The 19,097-nt window shown below is 41.2% G+C and overlaps 2 protein-coding genes across 6 annotated transcripts in view; one reads left to right on the forward strand and one right to left on the reverse strand.

The window, feature by feature from the left end:
* Window positions 1-462: 462 nt before the first annotated feature.
* Window positions 463-13,810, forward strand: brd7 (bromodomain containing 7). 3 transcript variants are annotated; one of them, XM_078253104.1, is made up of 17 exons: window positions 463-574; window positions 1,278-1,462; window positions 2,234-2,306; window positions 2,405-2,462; window positions 2,677-2,821; window positions 4,378-4,488; window positions 5,103-5,272; window positions 6,116-6,230; window positions 6,525-6,600; window positions 6,968-7,075; window positions 7,209-7,344; window positions 9,391-9,502; window positions 9,612-9,659; window positions 10,395-10,482; window positions 11,404-11,547; window positions 12,400-12,540; window positions 13,633-13,810. In XM_078253104.1, the coding sequence occupies exons 1-17, from the start codon at window positions 526-528 to the stop codon at window positions 13,701-13,703; spliced, it is 1,830 nt and encodes a 609-aa protein (XP_078109230.1). In that variant the 5' UTR covers window positions 463-525; the 3' UTR covers window positions 13,704-13,810. The 3 variants fall into 3 exon arrangements, with proteins under 3 accessions (XP_078109230.1, XP_078109240.1, XP_078109249.1); XM_078253114.1 differs by having other exon boundaries at window positions 9,615-9,659; XM_078253123.1 differs by having other exon boundaries at window positions 2,237-2,306.
* Window positions 13,811-13,842: 32 nt separating this feature from the next.
* adcy7 (adenylate cyclase 7) overlaps window positions 13,843-19,097 on the reverse strand; it is a 76,833-nt gene continuing 71,578 nt past the window's right edge. For all 3 annotated transcript variants that reach the window (XM_078253078.1, XM_078253069.1, XM_078253060.1), the window contains 2 exons: window positions 17,422-17,546; window positions 13,843-15,085 (listed from right to left, as the gene is read on the reverse strand). In XM_078253078.1, the coding sequence (XP_078109204.1) occupies window positions 14,939-15,085; window positions 17,422-17,546 (272 nt within the window). In that variant the 3' untranslated portion in view covers window positions 13,843-14,938. The remainder of the gene's footprint in view (window positions 15,086-17,421; window positions 17,547-19,097) is intronic.

The raw sequence follows: 19,097 nt of genomic DNA on the forward strand, positions 1-19,097 counted from the left end.
GTGGAATGTGGATGCATGTAGCCTATTGGTCTTGTCTTCATACATTTAGAGAAATTCTGTATTTACTTGTCCTATAGAGTGTAGAATTAGCAACACATCTGGCCCAGGGGAGCTGCTAGGAGAATGACTGAACTTGCTTGCTCCAATTGAAAGATAGCTTTGCTGACTGCTGTGGCTCTCTGTGATGTTGCTTGTGCTTGCAGAGAGGATGTCTTTAGACATTTTTTTATATTTCATTGTCAAATCATCTCAATAGGCTACATGGTCCAAAATGCAGACCCGCAGTTACAGTCTGGAATCACAAGGGTACTAGAAATAAAAGTTTGGCTATGCGTGGTACTTGAAGTTTAATATAAGCTTACTACGCCCCCTACCGACGATGGTCGTATCACCTCGCGATATCACCGCCTCACCGGCAGGTGCCGCTGGAGGGCTGAATCGATCTGCGCAGTTTCCCCTGTAGTGTTTCCGTCACCACAGAGATTAGAGAGAGCAATCAGCCGGTGCCAGGTCAAAATACAAACAATGGGCAAGAAGCACAAAAAGCACAAGTCCGAAAAACATGGATATGAAGGTATTTAATGTGCAGACAATTCAAGCACGTGTCCACTTGAACTATTTACTGATTTGTTTTTAAATAACTTTACAAAGGCTGGAATCCCCGGGTTTCCCGGGACCATAGCCCTAACCTAACGTTAGCTGATTAGCTAGCGTACTGCGGGGCTAGCTAGCTAGCTAGCGGGCTCTTTTATCCTAGCTATTTGTTTACTTCCCGCATGTCTCTGTCAATATACTCGCAATTCGGTGTGAATACAAGACAAGAAATTCAAGATTACAATACAACATTAGCTGTAGCTTCACTTAAACGCCTGCTAGGGAAGCTAAGCTATTAGCGGCTGTTGTAGCGGCTATTGTTTCCAGCATCTCACAGCTGTCAAGGCCCATGGATATAACGGTACGTAGATACCGCATTTGCCGCTGATGTTCATTGGAGCGAAATATTGTGAAACACCTTTTTCCATCTGTGAAATGTTATTCCGTGGTGCTTACTTTAGGCATTTATTTCGCATGAACACCCAAAGGTAGCACAAAAATCCCACAGAAGTATTTTTCTATGAGTCTTCGTGGTCAGATGTCCGTCCCAAGATGTCGGCAGCAGACACGCATCTCACAAGCCGGATGCGTTATTTACTTATATGTAATATATATGTCACGGCCCCGTCAGCGGTTGTCAACAGTTAGCTCGATAATGCTTTATGTTGACTTGATATCTGCAGAGTATGGAGAGAGACCACTGAAGCTGGTGTTGAAAGTGTCTGGAAACGAAGTGACGACGGGAAGTTCGAGTCTGGACACGTTTTATGACGAGCAGCCTGACAAACCTAAGGACAAGAAGAAGAAAAAGAAGAAGGATAAAGAAAGGAGTTTTGGGTCACCAGAGGATGACAGAGGAAAGAAAAAGGTAACGTTAACGTCACTAGATCATATCTCCTTAGATGGGGATCGCAAAGGGTGTTAAGCCTGTTTAATGAAATTGTTAGTTTACATGGATTGTCCACGTTACATCCAAAGGCGATACTTTCCGATATTCAACCAACTTTGTATGATAATACTGTTTGTAGTATGTGTAAATGAACTATGGTAAACTTCCCTCTATCTTACCAGTGACCAGATCTCCCTACTCACAGGCCAGTAGAAAAACTCCAACTGATGCGGTTGCCTCATTTGGAGTTTATCTGGGCTTTTGCTCTAACTACAAAATGTACTTTCGCATTATGTAACTAGCTACACAGAGTACAGCAGCAGGTCGAGAGAAAGACAACCACCCCTCTCTTTCTCAAACTCAGACTGAACTCAGATGAAACTGTAAAACTAGGCAGCCCTGATCAAATATAAACCAAGATTCTGTTACTGTATTGCCTATGTTTCCCCTAAAGATGTTTTCAGAAACATATTTTAGCTTACCGTTTAACTTATATAAGAGTGTTTGTTACCAGCCGGCCACCATTCTGTGTCAATGTGGACACGCTCGACGTGCATTCTGGTAGTTTTCTACCTTTTTGAGCGTCAGGGAGCTGCTGAAACTTTTCTCTGGTAATGCAACACCAATTTAAAAAATGTTTGCGCCACACACCATTTTACTGCATAGACAGCCCAGTTTTATGAAAAGACCCCTTTTTTTTCCAGTGGTAAAATAATTCTTTGTTTGTTTTTGTGATGTTTGATGACAAAGAAGAAGAAAGGACAGGATGGAGATGATGAACACAGCAGAACTCCTATACGTTCAGAGCTGGATAAACTGGAAGGTAGTCTCTAATTTCCTCTTTCAAATTTTTTTTGCAGTTTATTGTCAAAACTTTTCCTGCCAAACGTTCCTTGATCCTTTTGTTATTCTTTCTCGTAGAAAAGGGACAAACTCCTCTGCAGGAAGCTTTGAACCAGCTCATCAGGCAGCTCCAAAGGTGCTGCATTGATCAATCATTGATATGAGATAATTGTGTATCTGCTAGTTTATTCATGAGCTGTTGCACATTCAGCAGCAAGTCTCCTCACAATGCTTGTGATTATATTATTGACCATTAGGCTGCCCCCCTTCCCCTACAGCAAAGTTACTGTATGCCGGGTGCTGTGAATAAAGTGTGTGTGTGTGTGTGTGTGTGTGTGTGTTCTCTATAGGAAAGATCCCGGTGCATTCTTCTCGTTTCCGGTGACAGACCTCATTGCTCCTGGCTACTCTGTGATTATCAGACGGCCTATGGATTTCAGTACAATGAAGGACAGAGTAAAGAAAGAGTGCTATCAGTCGTTGGATGAACTAAAGGTATCTGTCTGTATTATACGCAGGTGTATTATTGCATGCTAACTATTCACACACAGCAGGATACAAAATCACTAGGGATGTCCCGAGCCGATCCGGGCATATTTTAATGGATCAGAATTGGCTAAAATGAAGCTTTATGCGCTCTCTGCAAGCATCACCCTTTAACACAACTTGTACAACAACTTTCAACTTTATAATTTTTAATCCGGTGTCCAGTGTCAAATTTAGAAGGCTTCACCTGTTATTTCAATGTGTAGGATACATATTTAATTAACATTTAGGTAAGAAGAAGTATTAGATCGTATCAGCAGATAACCAATATCAAAAGACATGGACCGGGATCAGGGCCAAAATAACGTGATCGTAACAACAAAAAAAACCTGCAACTTTGGAGACATTGGGCCCTATCTTGCACCCAGCGCAATTGACTTTGTACACCGACGCATGTATCATTCCTATTTTGCACCCGACGCACAGCGGACTTTTCCCTCCACAGACACACGTCGGTAAATTAGGGAATGAACTTGTGCTCCCGGGGGGCGGTTCAGCAAAAAGAGGAGGCGTGTTCCGGCACAAACGCTCCCTAGTGCTATTTTGCAGTTTCAGAAAACAATTCCGCCACCGACCAGGAAAAACCTAGTCTAAAGTCAGTGGCGCGTTATTCAGATGTTATTTTAAGGGCACATGCTTGGCCGTAATGTAGAGTGTGCACGCCGCGCATACACTTTGCTTCTCTCCTCTCACCGACCCAGCAGTTCCCATTTTTGCAAACCATACATAAATACAAGGGAAAATATGACCTTGTTTTACACAACATTTCCATGAATCATGAATGTGTTGATGACATAAATGAGGAAATATTAAAGGACTTAAGGTGATGTTGAACTGCATGTGCCGATGCCACTTAACCCAAATGCCCCAGCAGCAGCAGCACGGGAGAGGAGAGACAGAAGAGCCGCATCGTCTATAGTGAGGTCATCTCTGTCTAATGTTAGACTACATTGCAAAAATATCACAATGCATTCATAACCTCGTGATTCAGTGAGAGTGAACCCAAAACATCGGAAAGTATGTTTTTGTGACATATTTGGATGTATTAAGAGTGTGCGCCTAGCAAATCCACCATTATAATAGCAATCCGCCATGGAACAAGCGCGCCAGCTTTTAAAGGGAATGTGAGATAACGCTCTGATTGGTTTATTGCACGTTACGCCCAAACCACACCTATGAGTAATGTAGCTACTTCAGACCAACCCATTTTAGATTTGCGTCGGGCGCAAGAGTCATTTATCCCGCCGCTATAATAGCAACAATGCCCGAGATACTTGCATTTGATACATACGTTTCATATCGTTAAAATAGGGCCCATTGGATCAATGTCAAAATAAGAGCTCTTGCACAGAGTAAAAATAAAGTACATTAAAGCAGAAACACTAAAATGTCTCCCTATAACCATTAGCGTGGGCCAATGCATACAGTTTGCCACGTAGACCAGGGTTATACACTCTTCAATGCATTTTGTTTCACAAGAGCTGTTTTTACTTTGTTTGATGCAGGTGGATTTCAGGATTATGTGTGAAAACGCCATGATTTACAACAAACCTGAGACGATGTACCATAAAGCAGCTCGGAAAATGTTACACTCTGGCATGAAGATCTTGAGCCAGGTATAAAACTGAAGATTCCGAAAAAGCTGAGCTCTTTAAGGAATCACACCAACTGCACAGGATTGTCCTGTTCAGTTTATTGCGATGAGAACCAGAACCCTGAGATTTTTCGTTTGTCCCCTGTTGGTCATTCACATCTGATTGTAGACAACTAGCATTATTTAAAAATAGCCTTTTAGTAGGAACAAGCTTCTTGAAGCATGTATTATTTTTACTGTATCTTAGCTTAAAATATGTCTGTTAAAATAAAAAAACAAAGTCAGGTTTATTTTGAAACCATTTGACAGTATACAGTGATAATTAGGTATACAGTCAACACTTGTGACAGAAAAGTTACTACTTCTTGATATTTACTGTACAGGTGTATATCTTCCCATTCTCTGACACAAAGCTTAATGTGCCGCAAGATGGTCATTATTTAGCTTTCTTTACTAGTTTAAATAAAGAGCAGCAGTGTTGTGTTTGCCTTAAACTTCACATGGAGCACTGGAACAACAGGAAATTACTTTGCTTTTCCTCTAATGCAACAGACGGGGGCAGCAGATAGCCCCATATTGTAGCAGTAGTAGTACCAACAGGTTTATCAAGTTATTCTGTAATTGCCTTTCCAATAGGAAAGACTGGAGAGCCTGAAGCAGAGCATAGAGTTCATGTCTGGCCTTGACCCTTCTGCCAAACTGCCGGGCAAGACTGAGGAACAAGGGGGCACCAGCCTGGACCAGAACAGAGAGGGACGCTCGAGCACAGACACCAGCGAGAGATCCCACACGCCCAGCACACCCAGGTCCTTTATTCTGTTGACTTTACACACAGGTTTCCTTAAGTCACAGTCATATGCTGCTCTTGAGCTAGGAGTGCCCAGATTGAAATGCGAGGAAGTGAAATAATAAGCATGAGTATGGATTCACTACTTAAATCCCTTTTTAAACTTTTATGTTTTATATTCTAAAGTCAGTTTAAGTTGGGTGACATGAGTAAGTGATATCTCATGTCAATCAAGAAATGGCCAAAAGCTGTCTCAAATCTTGAACAAAAGATGTCTTTTTTTTTTTTTTTTTTTTTTTTTTATAAATTGTTCATGAAATTGCAGTTTCCAGCTTGCCTACAAAAAACACACATTTTAAAAAGGAATGCTGAAATTGTCAAAACGTCAACACATAGGTATTACATGAGGTAACAAATCAGCCAGAAGTTAAAACCAGTTTCCCACACACGGTTGGTTTCTGTAAGCTTGATTTCCTCTGACACTAAAGTGAATCGGAGTCTACAATGAGAGGAAGAATGCCTGGCAGCATGCTGGGTCTTGTTTCCTCTCAAGGCTGTAAATCTTTAAATCAGTGTTGTTGCCCAGTGATGTAACAGAAACTGCCGATTAAAGTCACATGTTGGTTGTGACTCACTTTGTCAGAGGAACAGCCCGAGAAACCTGTACTGTGCTGTTTTTCATTCATCTACTTTTTACCTTCTGTATTACAACAGACGTCAAACAAACGATTTTCTCCCGGCAGAATGTTTGCTGCACTGTGCATACTTTAAAAAAAATAAAAAATTCTTGACAAAATAAACCCTTTTCATTCACGACCAAAGTGTCTCATCTGCCGTCTTTCAATTTGTGTCTCATTTGCAGACAGGACAAGGACTCCAAGGACGAAGCGGCAAAAGCAGAGAAAGAGCTGGAGGAAATCCGCAAGGTCATCGAAGAGTCTGGAGGAAAGCTGTCCAACAGAGTGCTGCAGTGTGATGTGAGAAAGCCCAGTTCAACTCAGAATTCCCCCCCCCCCCCCCATTGATATTTTCACTTCTAAAAATATAACGACTCATGCTCTTTCAAAATAACGAAATGAAAAGAAAAGTAGCTCATTTCATAGTCCTCAGTTAGGATAATATCCATACTTTTCTATTAGCATAATATGGAATTAGTTTTTTTTTTTAAATTTTGTTTTTTTTTGTTTTTATTTTGAACCATTAAGAGGTCATGACAGTGATTTGAATGTGCGTTTGCTGCTATTGAGCCCTATCATGTATTTGTTGTGTAGTTGGAGTTAGCGAGGCGGAAGTCTGACGGCTCCACCACGCTGGCAATCCTCAACCCAGCAGATCCATCAGCAGGAGGTAGGTCCATCTGAAACCACAGCTCAAACTAATTTAACAATACTTTCTTTTCTTTTTTTCAAGCAAAACTGTCAAAAATTCACCGGTTCCAGCTCTGAGAGTGTGAATATTTGCTGGTTTTCTCAGCCTTCTAGGATTGTAAACAGGGTATCTTTAGATTTTGGAGAGCTGCTTGGACAAAGAAAAGAAATCCATTTCTAGATGTCACCTTGGACTCTGGGAAATTGCGATGGACATTTTTCATCTTTTTTCAGATGGTTAATCGAGAAATGAATTGGCAGATCTTAAATGAATGAAGAAATTGAGGTGGAGTTAGTTCTCTACCTTATTCAAGTTGAGAAAAATGGAGTGTTTTTTGTTGTTGCAGATGTTGGCTACTGCCCTGTGAAACTGGGCATGATGTCCAATCGGCTGCAGAGCGGTGTGAACACCCTGCAGGGCTTCAGGGAAGACAAGAGGAACAGGATTACTCCAGGTAATTTATTGCCCCCAGCTTATTGTTTCTCCACATCACTAATATCAGAGAGCTAGTATCAGACCCGTCCTCCCTGCTGGTTGACTTTACGGTACAGATAACGAGCCGTCTGTGTGTCACACACTTTCCACAGTGTCCTACGTGAACTACGGGCCGTTCACCTCCTACGCACCCTGCTACGACTCCAGCTTCGCCAACATCAGCAAGGAGGATTCTGACCTCATCTACTCTCTCTATGGCGACGAGTCCGGTCCTCAGGGCTCAGACAGGTATGCCCAGTATGACCACAAACACGCTCTGTGACGTCTACACAGAACGTCACTTTCAGGCATTCCTGACTGATGACTTTCCAGATGTTCCTCTTTTTCACTCTGGAGGAGGTCAGCTGTAGACTTGCCCTCATCCTGACTTCAACCCATCAATTCTTAGGGCCTCCTGCACACTGCCTGCGTGGCGTGAGCGTGTCAGTCGCGTGGCGTGTCCGTTTTTTTTTCGGCTCCCATGTCAACAGGTTAGAGCTTGCACGCTGCTTACGTCTCAGGCGCGGTTCGAGCCGCGCCGAAAACGCGTGCATGCTAGAAATAGGACCGATGCCTATTTTTCACGCTACACGCAAGCGTGTTGGAAGCGTTTCCAGGCAAAATAGAATATGAAAAGATGTTTATATGTCATTTTGACACAAATACATTTAATAAATGACATTTTGATGTTTGAAAGTCTCTAGGTTTTGATATAAATGAAAGAAGAAAAAATAATATTTCACCTGTCAATACAGAACGAAATATTCTGTAGCCTATTTGCCATCAATACTGCCGACGTCTTTGCTGTAATCAAATCAGTCTATATTTATGTTTAACACTATTCTTTCATTTTATCAACGGGAAACCTACATGTCAGGATTCATACGTGTTGAAAAAAACTGGAAAAGTTATGGAATTTGAAAAATGCAAATTCCAGGCCTGGAAAGGTTTTGGAAAAATAAAAAGACCCAGAAAGTTTTGGAAAAGTCATGGAATTTCTTTTAACACAGCATAATAATATGTGATTAATAAAAAAATAAAATAAATTGTTTAATAAAAAATTTATTTCACGTCGTCCTAACCTCAACGTTCTGTTCGGGGCGTGATATTACGAATCCCACTATGAACACCATCAATGTTATGATGTCATTAATTTTATTGTTAAACCTCTGAGGGTAAACTTTAACACAGATCTTTATTCTTATTGTATAATGTCGACTGACATTTTCAGGAATTCATAGTCATGGAAATTTGCCAAAAAGTCATGGAAAAGTATTGGTTAAAATGCGTATGAACCCTGACTGATGTGTACAGACAAGGCTAGCAGCAGCAGCGCCGCGTCAGACACGTTTCTGGTGTGCAAAGACACGCAGCCGCCACGCTCACGCCACGAGCGGTGTACAGGAGCCCTTACACTTTGGTTTCATCTTCTTTCTCTGGCGTATGGTTATCTCATGGCACTCTGGGCCACTGTGGGTCTCCCTTGGTTTACATTGGCTGCGTCTCATAGCCCTTATTTCATAGCTCCTCGACTCCTCGGTCCTCGGCTGAACCGAAGTTGTTCTGCCCCTCGACACAACATGAGACTTTGCTCGAAGTATCACCAGGGGCTCTACACCTTAACGAAAGCATTGACAACATTCTTTGTGTAACCAGAGTTTACTAAAAAAGGTTTTGAGCAATTTAGGCACGGAACACACCGAACAGACTCGAGTCACCAGCCTCGCCAGACTGTCCGATAATCGAGTTGGTGTGTCAGCGCCTTTTTATGTTTCTCAAACAAACTGAGAAATGCAGCTTCTCAGTCAATTTGATCTTATAAACATTGGTATTCAGTAACAAACGTCAAGTGCTTTGTTACTGTACTGTACTGCGCTTTGTACTAAACGCGTATTTATCTTACTGAATGATTTTATCTTTACTAAATATTTTGAATAGAGTAAAAACTTGAAAGCATTATTTTGGTGTGAGGTGGTCATCTGCCTCGTAAGACCGGAAGGCAGAAAGCACCTCTGTATTTAGGTTGACTTTAGTCAGCGGCTGTTGTCACTGCTTGGTCACCGTAGTTGTGTCGTCTCCCCAATCCTTTATTTCTCCTCATGGAAAAGGCACACTTTGTTCTCAAATGTATGAAATTGTGTAATTGTAAGTTGCATAGGCATTTGACTGACTTTGTCTTCCAATGTGCAGGAGGCTCATTATTCTTGGCCGAGAAAGTGATTCCGATTTTTACCCCTGCTTCTGCTCAGAAAACAACAGCAGTACATGTTTGTTTTTTTTCTCTGTGTCTGGCAGCTTGTCAGAGTTCCTGGCCAAATCAGACAACTATGTGTACAAACTGGCAGACAACGTTCTGGATGCAGTGACAAACGGAGAGCACTCAAAAACGCTGAAGGAGACTGAGCCAGTAAGCACCCACTGCGACACTACCGATTTTAAACGGCACAGGATGGAAATCTAAGAGTATCCGTTGATTGAATGAGTTCCGTTTGTTTTTTTCCCCCCGTCCTGTCTAGCAGGTGGAGACGGCAACAAGTGCACAAGAGGAAGAGGATGACATGGAGGTGAGGGTTGATACCTAGATAAAAACCTGCTCTCTGTGCTGAGCAGCTTCTGTACCTTGCGTGTCCCCGCTGTACACTACAAATGGAAATGGACGCCAAGTTCATAATGAGAAATGTCAGCGTGTGCCATGTAACGCAACACCGAAGCCATTCACCCTCATCAGTGTTGGATGTGATGTTCGGGAAGAGTGAGCTCCTGCTGTGCCGTTGTTCCTGCGTACAGCGCGTGTTCTCGCATTACACCTCGTGTGCGCATACTTCATTTCATTTTATCATTCTAGATGGCCTCTGCAGATGGTTGCTACGTCAACCAGCTGTGTCAACATAGCAGGGGCCTTTAGCTGTGATCCGTCCACGCATGGCAAAAACATTTCCCTTCAAAACACAGCGGTGCTACTCGCTCAAGGCGCGCTGTTGGAAAATTTGGAGAGGCCCCTGTTTTCTTTTTAGTGCCCGCTGGCTGCGCGGCTGAATCGCTCCTCAGAGCAGCGGAGGAAACCAAAGTACAGGCGCCTCCATCGGGCATAGAGCAACCCTCTGTCCTGGCTGTTTGCTGTTCTTGGCCGCTCTCCAGCTCACTCTCATCCCCTGCGCGGGTGTTGCAGCTTTTCATTAGTGTTGATTTTATTGGAGCGAAGAAGCAGCGTGACTAAAGAGGCTACAAAAGACTTGGTTTGTCCCTTGAAGTGTCTGCTGTCTAGCGTGGAATGCATTTTTCTAACTCTTTTCTCGTAGGTAGCTGAACCTGAAGCATTCAACTGCCACAGGCTCGACTTCCTGCGCTCTGCTGCAGGCCTGCAGGTGGCTGAGGAGCTCTCTGGGGGTAAAACGTCTGACTGACTGTGTAAAAACAAAAAAAATTATTTTCATCATACATGAATCTTTCAATTTAAATATATATCAGGGGATCTGCAGTTCGTGAAAATCGTTTTTCAGTTTAATCTATCAATCATTTTGTCGATTGACTAACCATTTAGTCTATAATATGTCAAAAAAACAGTTTAAAAAAAGTCCTTCAGTTCAAAACCCAAAGATATTCAATTTACTTTGATATAAATAGAGAAAAGCAGCAAATCCTCCCATTTGGGAAGCTGGAATTAGACAATGTTTGGCATTTTTGCTTGACTAGTGACTCAAAACTGTTGTTTTCTATTGATCAGTTCATTTGTCTGAGCTCTAGTTACATTGCATATCCAATGAATCGCATTATTTTGCCTAAATATGCATATAAACCTGCCACAGATCAAATACACGTGAGAACCAGAAACGTACGTGTGCACGCGGCTCGTAGCTTTTTCAGTTCACAATCGGCAAGAGAGAACAGAACAACATGTTCTGTCTGCTTTGTGTCTCAAAGGAATATGTGAACAAAGATATCCATAATTACACTGTAAAGGCTGTTGCCATTCAGGTAATTTTATACAAAAGAAAACCCTCATCTAAAGTAGTTAGATGAGCCATTTAGCCATTCAGCACCCCGTTATGTATCCCTTTAGATCTTTCTAACAGCCCATTAAAGTTGATTCTCTCCCCGGTGCTCTCTCAGATGTTAATGTAACAGTAAGACCGAGGGCTCCATATCAGGATTAAGAAAGAATAGATGTATTGTGTTCGATACGTGTAACCAAGGACAGGGGGGGTTACCACAAGGTAACCTGATGAACCGAGAGGAAGTATTAACTGTGTGTGTGTGTGTGTGTGTGTGTTGCCTTTCTTTCCCCCACCTCCGCTATCCGTCACACAGAGGCCCTGCACTTCCAGCAGAAATTGGACGAGACGACAAAGCTCCTGCGTGACTTGCAGGAAGCCCAGAAGGAGCGTCTGAGCGCCAAGCAGCCACCTAACATGATTTGCTTGCTGGCCCCGACAGCCAAGGAGCTGGAGCTGGGTAAGAGCCTCTCAGTGCATGGCCCCCCCCCCCTTTGTTCCCCCACTCAAGCCGTCGCCGCCAGCTGTAGACCTCTAACAACACTGCGTTTTCCTCTTTACCAGCCGCCCTACACAAATGTGGGGTGTCTTTTAGCTTCAGACAAGAATTCACAGTTGGACAGTGGGACGATTCAAATCCCCAACGTTGACCTCATCCCCAGGGATGTATTCTTTAAAGTGGCGACCCCAGAGCTATTTTCCTCTTAATTTTGGTGTAGCGTATACGAAGGATTTGTCACTGTTGAACGTTTGCACTACCCAGGAAAACTTGTCAGAAATACCAATGCTGTTATGTCTTTTCCTTGGAGTCTGGCTATCGCCGCTCAAGCTAATTACCTAGTTAGCGTAGCTTAGCATGAAGCTTGGAAGCACAGGGAGACGGCAGCCCTAACCACACTAATCCACCTCTAAAGCTCACTAATATGTTTTATCCCCTTTGTTCAATCAGTACAAAAAAAGACTACAGGAAGTTACTCATGGCCTGTTGAACCACTATTAATATAATATATAAAAACAATTTCTATTTTTTTTTTGGCCGAAATAACGTGTTGATTAGAGAGCTTCAGAGGTGCTGTTTGGGGGATCAGTCAGTCTAGCCGTTTGCCCGCTTTCAGTCTTTATGCTAACCGGCTGCTAGCTTCACATTCACTGTACAGATATGAAAATGGTAGTGTATTTCCCAAAATGTCAAATTACTCCTTTAACATAACACCGAACTTCCCGTGTAAAATGTTCTGACTAAAGGTTGAAGCGATGGCAAGAATCAGCAGTCAGTGGACTTTGTCTTGATAATGTTTCCTTTTGATTTCAGCTGAGAAGGTCACTGGGAACTTGGCCGAGCTGACTGGTCAAGTGGCCCCGTGTGACGTCAGCAGCGTGTATGGCATCAGGAAGGCCATGGGCATCGCTGTACCTCCAGAACCACCCGGGCCCTTCATTGACCTCACCACAGGTAAATACCTGACTGGATATATTGGCTCTGTTCCCAACCGTGCACTATATAGGGCGTTCGCCATTTTGTAGTGGTGTTTGAATTCTCCGCGGTTAACTTAATTCACTGTATACAGTAGTCCACTATAAAATATCCACAGTGCACCGCTAATTTGAGTGTACATATACGATGTAACCTACATTTCACTCCCGTTTACCACAATGCAATGCAGTCGTGTTTTCCCGGAGGAGAAGAAGCAGCAGAAGCACCTGCGAAAACTGGAAAGGAAAAAATGGAGCGGGTCTTCGTTTCTATAGAGTGGAAATGTAACATTCATCAAATATACAACCCCTGAGTGCTCGGTTTGTTTCAGGGACGTGTTAGAAGTATTTTTGTTTACATGATGCTGTGCGCGCCCGCCTCTGTCACACAAATAACCAGCGCATCTACTGACGCAACAATATTTGCAACGAGTGTCCGAAATCTCGTTTGGTCGTTCCCTATTGAATAAACACTATTTAGGCCATAGTGAGTGAGTGAGTGAATGACGGAACGGTTTCGAACACAGCTATTGAAAGTTGTTTTTCACTTGAATCTATTCTAATCTTAAGTATAAACAACCATTTCTGATTGTCTGTGTGTTCAATAACATCAGTGGTGGAATCCACCTCAACAGTAAAATCCTGCTTTTACCTGAGTGCACGAGTAATGAAAATCTTTTATTTTTATATATATATATATATATATATATATATATATATATATATATATATATATATATATATATATATATATATATATATATATATATATATATATATATATATATATATATATATATATATAAAAAGTCACAGGGCCATTTGTCTGCATTAAAGGTGCACTATGAGTTCCTGCATGATGTCACTTCTGTTGACGTTTAAAGTAAATACCAAAGAAAACAGAGAAAGCTACTACTCAATCAACTCTGCTCACTGTCTCCCCCCCCCATAGGTATGGTCTTAAGTGTTTTACTGAACTAAAGGATCTGAATACTTCCTCCACCACTGAATAACATTTGTCTTGTTTTCCAAATACAGTGTCATCTAATATTCTATTTGTCAATGTTTTCAGTGCAGGAGATGGCTGAAACAATGGAGACCTTGTCCAGTTGTCAGGATACAGTTCCAGTCGTTGCTGTATAATGAAATTCTAACCACCCTTACAGTTTAATAACTTAAGTTTTGTACGAAAGGTGCTTTTTGTGTGACATTTGTATGCATTTCAGTCAATAAACTTCTTTTTATACAGACCTTGGCTCTTGTAAAATATTGTATGCCAAAGTACAGACTTAGGAAAACATTTATTACATTCTGTAACTATACAAAAGTCAATGTCACATTTGTTCACATGAAGGCCAATACATTATTATTATTATTACGCAACCACAATTACAGAAAAGATGGTCTCGAAAGGTAAGGCCACAAGACAAAAAAAGTTTTCAGAGATCAGTTCAGGTGATATTCTGAGCTAGAGCCAGCAGCAAGGCAGGTTGTTAGACCACACGGACTAGACACCAAGGACCAAGGTTTCCCAGCATATATGCAGAAAAGCAGAATAAACACTTTAACAGATTATGTACATATACAGCACATTGATTTGTGTATTTCCTCTTGAAATGCAGAAAATATCTTGTCATATATGTAAAATTAAACAGTTGGCCAAACTACACAGCTGGAACCTAAAAGAAGTTCCCATAAAGAGCAAGTATGTTGATACATTAACTTTAGGATTTGCAGATTGGCCAGAAAGTGAACCGTACTACTTTCATGATTGTGAATATGTCCCGAAGAAAGGAGCAAGACAATTTTTTTTCTTCTTCTATCTTTATCTTCTGTGTTCAGCCCGTTTCTGTTATTGAAACAGCCCTGCCTAACTGCCTCACATATGTCATGCTCATTACACAGTAACAGAGCAGTGTCCATCACATCTCAAAACAGAAAAACCAGATGGGTTTCAAATTATGATCCAAACAGAATCCATTGTTTTGTTTTTAAAGGACCGGAGAGGTCTTCAAAAAAAATTACACAACTGTATTTAGCATTAGTACAATACACTTTTTTTCCTATCGCAAACAACATCTAAGTTAAAAACAAAACAAGTACAAAAGTGATCACTGGACGTAAATGTATGTAGAAAAAGATTGATTGTAGGTACCGACCATCTACACCGTGACTGCCGAATCCTGATCCGTTCAACAGTTGATTCAGTGTCACATCATCACACAGTCCTTAATGCGCCTCAGTAATTTCCTTTATTAACATCACAGGAACACAGCTGTGTCACAGTCTGTTCTGTCTCAACACTCGCAGGAGTCTACGAACTCTTGGCTCGTGTTCCCGACTCTGTCTCTGGTTGTGTTGGCTGTGGCGGCCTTGCCTCAGCTCAGCCCCATACCTTGCTGCTTGCTCATGTCGGTGCACACAAAGAAGGTTTTCAGCTCCCCTTTGCCCTTGACGTTGATGAATCCTCGACACTCGCACGAGTAGCCCACCTTCTGCAGCACGTCGGTGGTTTCCTCTGTCACCTGGAAGTAGACACAGAAAGCACAACTGCAGCTAAGAAAGAAGAACCAAAGTCCATTTTGAACAGTAGTTTATAACATTTCTTGTTGCTAAATAGTTACATCTGGAGACCAAAATGACATGAATGAATGAAAACAACCGCTCAACCAGTTGAGCTATCAGGGTTTTTTTAACGCTTTGTTTGTTGCCAATTTGGCAACTTTCTCGCTAGATTTAGCGACTTCAAAATATATTTATTCTATTGTAATTCATTCCCATGCATGCAGTCCACAGATCCTAAACAGCGCTTCTCTCTCCCCCTCTGTCAGTAGGGCTCCTTGAGCAGAATTGGATAAATAAAAGGGTCTTTTGAATGGCAAGTTGAGTTTCAAAGCCCTTCCAGATCTCTCTCTCCACAAGACTAAAGTTATTTGCGTGTACTGTCGATGTGAACTGAGTTACCACTCAAGTACGTCCAGCCTCAAATACTACTTGAGCATTAAAAACACTATCCTAATATTCCCTTTTAAAGTACATTAAAATTACTATTACTACTACTATTATTAATCACAAATGAATCGCAAGTTAACTAGAACACATGCGATTAATTGCATTTAAACTAGAGATGCACCGATTGACCGGCCGGCGACCGGAATTGGCCGATTTTCACGTCATCGGCCATGACCGGCGACCTGCCGGTCAGACTAACGTATGCTGATTTTATGCCGCACTTTTATGTGCACTCGGGCGCCGCATGAGTTACATCGCGCAACAGCAACATCACACGTGCACATGCAGGGTTTTCGCTGTGTGCATTTAGCAGCGGCGCACTACCGCTCAATCAGCCGTTTATGAAATGTCATAACGTCGTAATTATACACGGCTTGAACAGTCAACCGCTCTCTCTCTCTCCCCTCTGAGGCTGAAAAACTGGAACATGAAAACCGCACTCACGCGGGTCCCGTGAAATATGACAGCTACAGTTTATCGGAAAATAGCGTTGGGCACACTGACTTCGATGACTTTATCAGACCCCAGATGAGACAAGAAGCTAACGTTAGCAAACGCTGTGGTCCCTCTGCCTCTGACGCCCCGCTGGCCGTTGTAGGAGACGCTGTTAAAAAGAGAGACGCTGTATACCTCCGACACGCTGTATTAACGATACTGTTTAAAACGCTTTCCAGGTTAGTGGGGGTGCATACCGCTTAAAACCAACATTAAAAACATAGTAATATTTAAAGAGTTTAGTTTTGTTGTTAAACTGTGTGTAAAATGAGCGGTGACGTTAAATCATATGTTTCAGGTAACGGCACTCTAGGGTACCGTCTATTTGCTGGATTGTTCCGAGGTAACCGCCGGTAGCTAACGTTAGCAGATAAGCCCGTTGACAGCAACGGTAGTGTTCACATTTATGCACAATGACACATAAAGCAAACTTGCCTGTGTGTGTGTTTTGAGGAATATCTTTATACTGCATTAAGGCTATATTTATTTTATTTTTATTTGTTATTTTTATATTTTATTGCCATTACCTGTTTTCCCTGTTTTCATACATACAGAAGTTTAGTTTGCTAAATATATCACATTTGTTTAGTTGGATATTGGATGTGAAAAGAAGGAAATGGTTCTTCCGTAACATTGCACTTTAGATGGGTGTTAATTACCCACACCAGGTGTAATTTATATAGTTGTATTTTATAGCGATCAATTATCTATTTAAAAAATTTCTATGTTCTATGCAAAATGTAACATTCTATTAAAGAAAAGATAGAAAATAAATATTTGTGTGTGCTGTAAAGTGGTTAGAAAAAATGAAATCGGAATCGGCTAAAATCGGTATCGGCTGGCCTAACTCAAAGAAAATCGGAATCGGCCTAGAAAGTTGTAATCGGTGCATCTCTAATTTAAACGTTTTTTTGTTGATTGACAGCCCTAATTCATTTTTAATGGCAGCATTATATTGTAGCTGAAGTATTACATTCTGGGAACAGGGCTATTAGCAAAGGCAAAGTAATAAAGTACTTTCTTAAATTAAAGCATGAATTGCTTTGATGGGAAAGATAAGGGTAATAAATTGCAATTGCAGGGGAAAAGCAAATGAAATGTTCATCTAATCAGATGTTCTCATGACATGGCTGTGGGTGGGGATTGTTTTTTCTGTCACTGTTAAAGGCAGATAAAGAAATCTGGACCGGAGTCTGAAATTAGATCTTTTTAAACCCAGCCATGATTGTGTTGACATCTGCAATACAAAGCTAAGGCGCAATAACTATGTGAGAAGTGACATGTGACTGTGCGTCCTTCAAGAACACCGGATGAAATATGGCAGTTTGTCTCTGATGGACTGTGCTGAGTGTACCTGGATCTTTCCCAGCTCCCCGGTGCTCTCCATTCTGCTGGCTACGTTCACGGTGTTGCCCCAGATGTCATACTGAGGTTTCCTCGCCCCGATCACTCCGGCTATCACTGGGCCATGATTAATGCCTGTGGAAGAACAGTTAATATGACAAATTGTAAATGTTTGTGCGCAGAATGTACAGAAAATGTAAGAGTGTAGAAATAAAACATTGAATGAAATATAAGATTTAGGAAAAATGAGTCATCCAGCTAAAGATCTCAGGCTGCACACTTGCTCAGTTAAGAGATCTACTGGAAAAGGAACATTTTCATTTATTAATACAATGCTGTTGGTTTGCAGTCATTTCTGTCAAGGACGTTTTCTGAGTGGCTCATAACTTTCCAAATCAGTCTTAGACAGTGGTTTGTGCAGCAAACACTGGTTGAAAAAAAGCTTTGGACAATACTGTAGCTGTTCTTAAAGCGATATCACTGATTTGTAAAACAGCAAACACTATATTAAATGCTTCCCTGAGGACCCAGCAAGCAAATACATACAACATTCAGAATCAGAACATTTGATTGATTCCATCAGAGAAATGGTTAACACACAGATCACAGCATCTATCACCAAGTTTGAGTGTTAAAATGAGAGAAGCATCTGTTTAACAGGGAGTCACTGGATTCGTTTGATTTACATTAAAAGACATTAAAGTTATGAACATTCTTTAAGATTTACAATTACAATACATTTGAAAACCTTCCAAAAGGCACTGCATGCTTTAAAGCCAGACTACAAAACCTTTGGTGGAAGAAATAATCTTTTTCTTTACAAATGTAAAGTTGAATTCTTAAGAAACAAAACCCTACAGCCTTACTATGACCTGTAGTGTATGGTTTCTAATCTTAGCAAACATTCCTTAGCTATTGCATTACTGAGTCACTTATGTGGCTCTATGACCTTTTAGGTGTGTAAGAAAAAAAACGATACACTTGAGTATCGCAAGATTTTATTTTGCAATACTGTATCGATTTTCAAAAACACTTGATTTTTTTTATTATTATTATTATTATTTTTTTTTACGTGCAAAAATATTCATGTACGACAGTGGTTCACGTTTATGCTGTGTTTAAACCCCCTACGGCTAGATGGCTATGCTGAGACGCACCACTAGTGTCCTTGCCTAACAGTGCCTAACAGTGCCGGACTTTTTGCTAGAAGCTAACAATGTAGCTATGGCTGAACTTTGGCCTACTTTAGTTAGCATATAAAAATGTGCTCACTAAGAACCTGTGAACCACAATCAAACTGGCAGTTTGATTTTCTGTGTACTGAATTGTTTACCTAAAGTAAACTTCTTTGAATTTTATGCACATTATGTCTTTTTTAAAATATTAGTTTTTCTAAAATTATACATCCCAATATATCGCCTTACATACAGTATCGAAATATATTGCAATATATTGAATCGTGACTCATGTATCGTGATACGTAGCGTATCACCAGATTATTTCCAATACACAGCCCTAATTCTTAGGAAACAAAACCCTACAGCCTTACTATGACCTGTAGCGTATGGTTTCTAATCTCAGCAAACATTCCATAGCTATTACTGAGTAATTGGCATTACTGAGTCACTTCTGTGGCTCTATGACTGTTCTTTTTTTGTGCAGCTAGGTTTTATCATCATAGACTTG

The sequence above is a fragment of the Sander vitreus genome, chromosome 1 (assembly GCF_031162955.1).
Source record: "Sander vitreus isolate 19-12246 chromosome 1, sanVit1, whole genome shotgun sequence".
NCBI classification, from domain to species: Eukaryota; Metazoa; Chordata; class Actinopteri; order Perciformes; family Percidae; genus Sander; species Sander vitreus.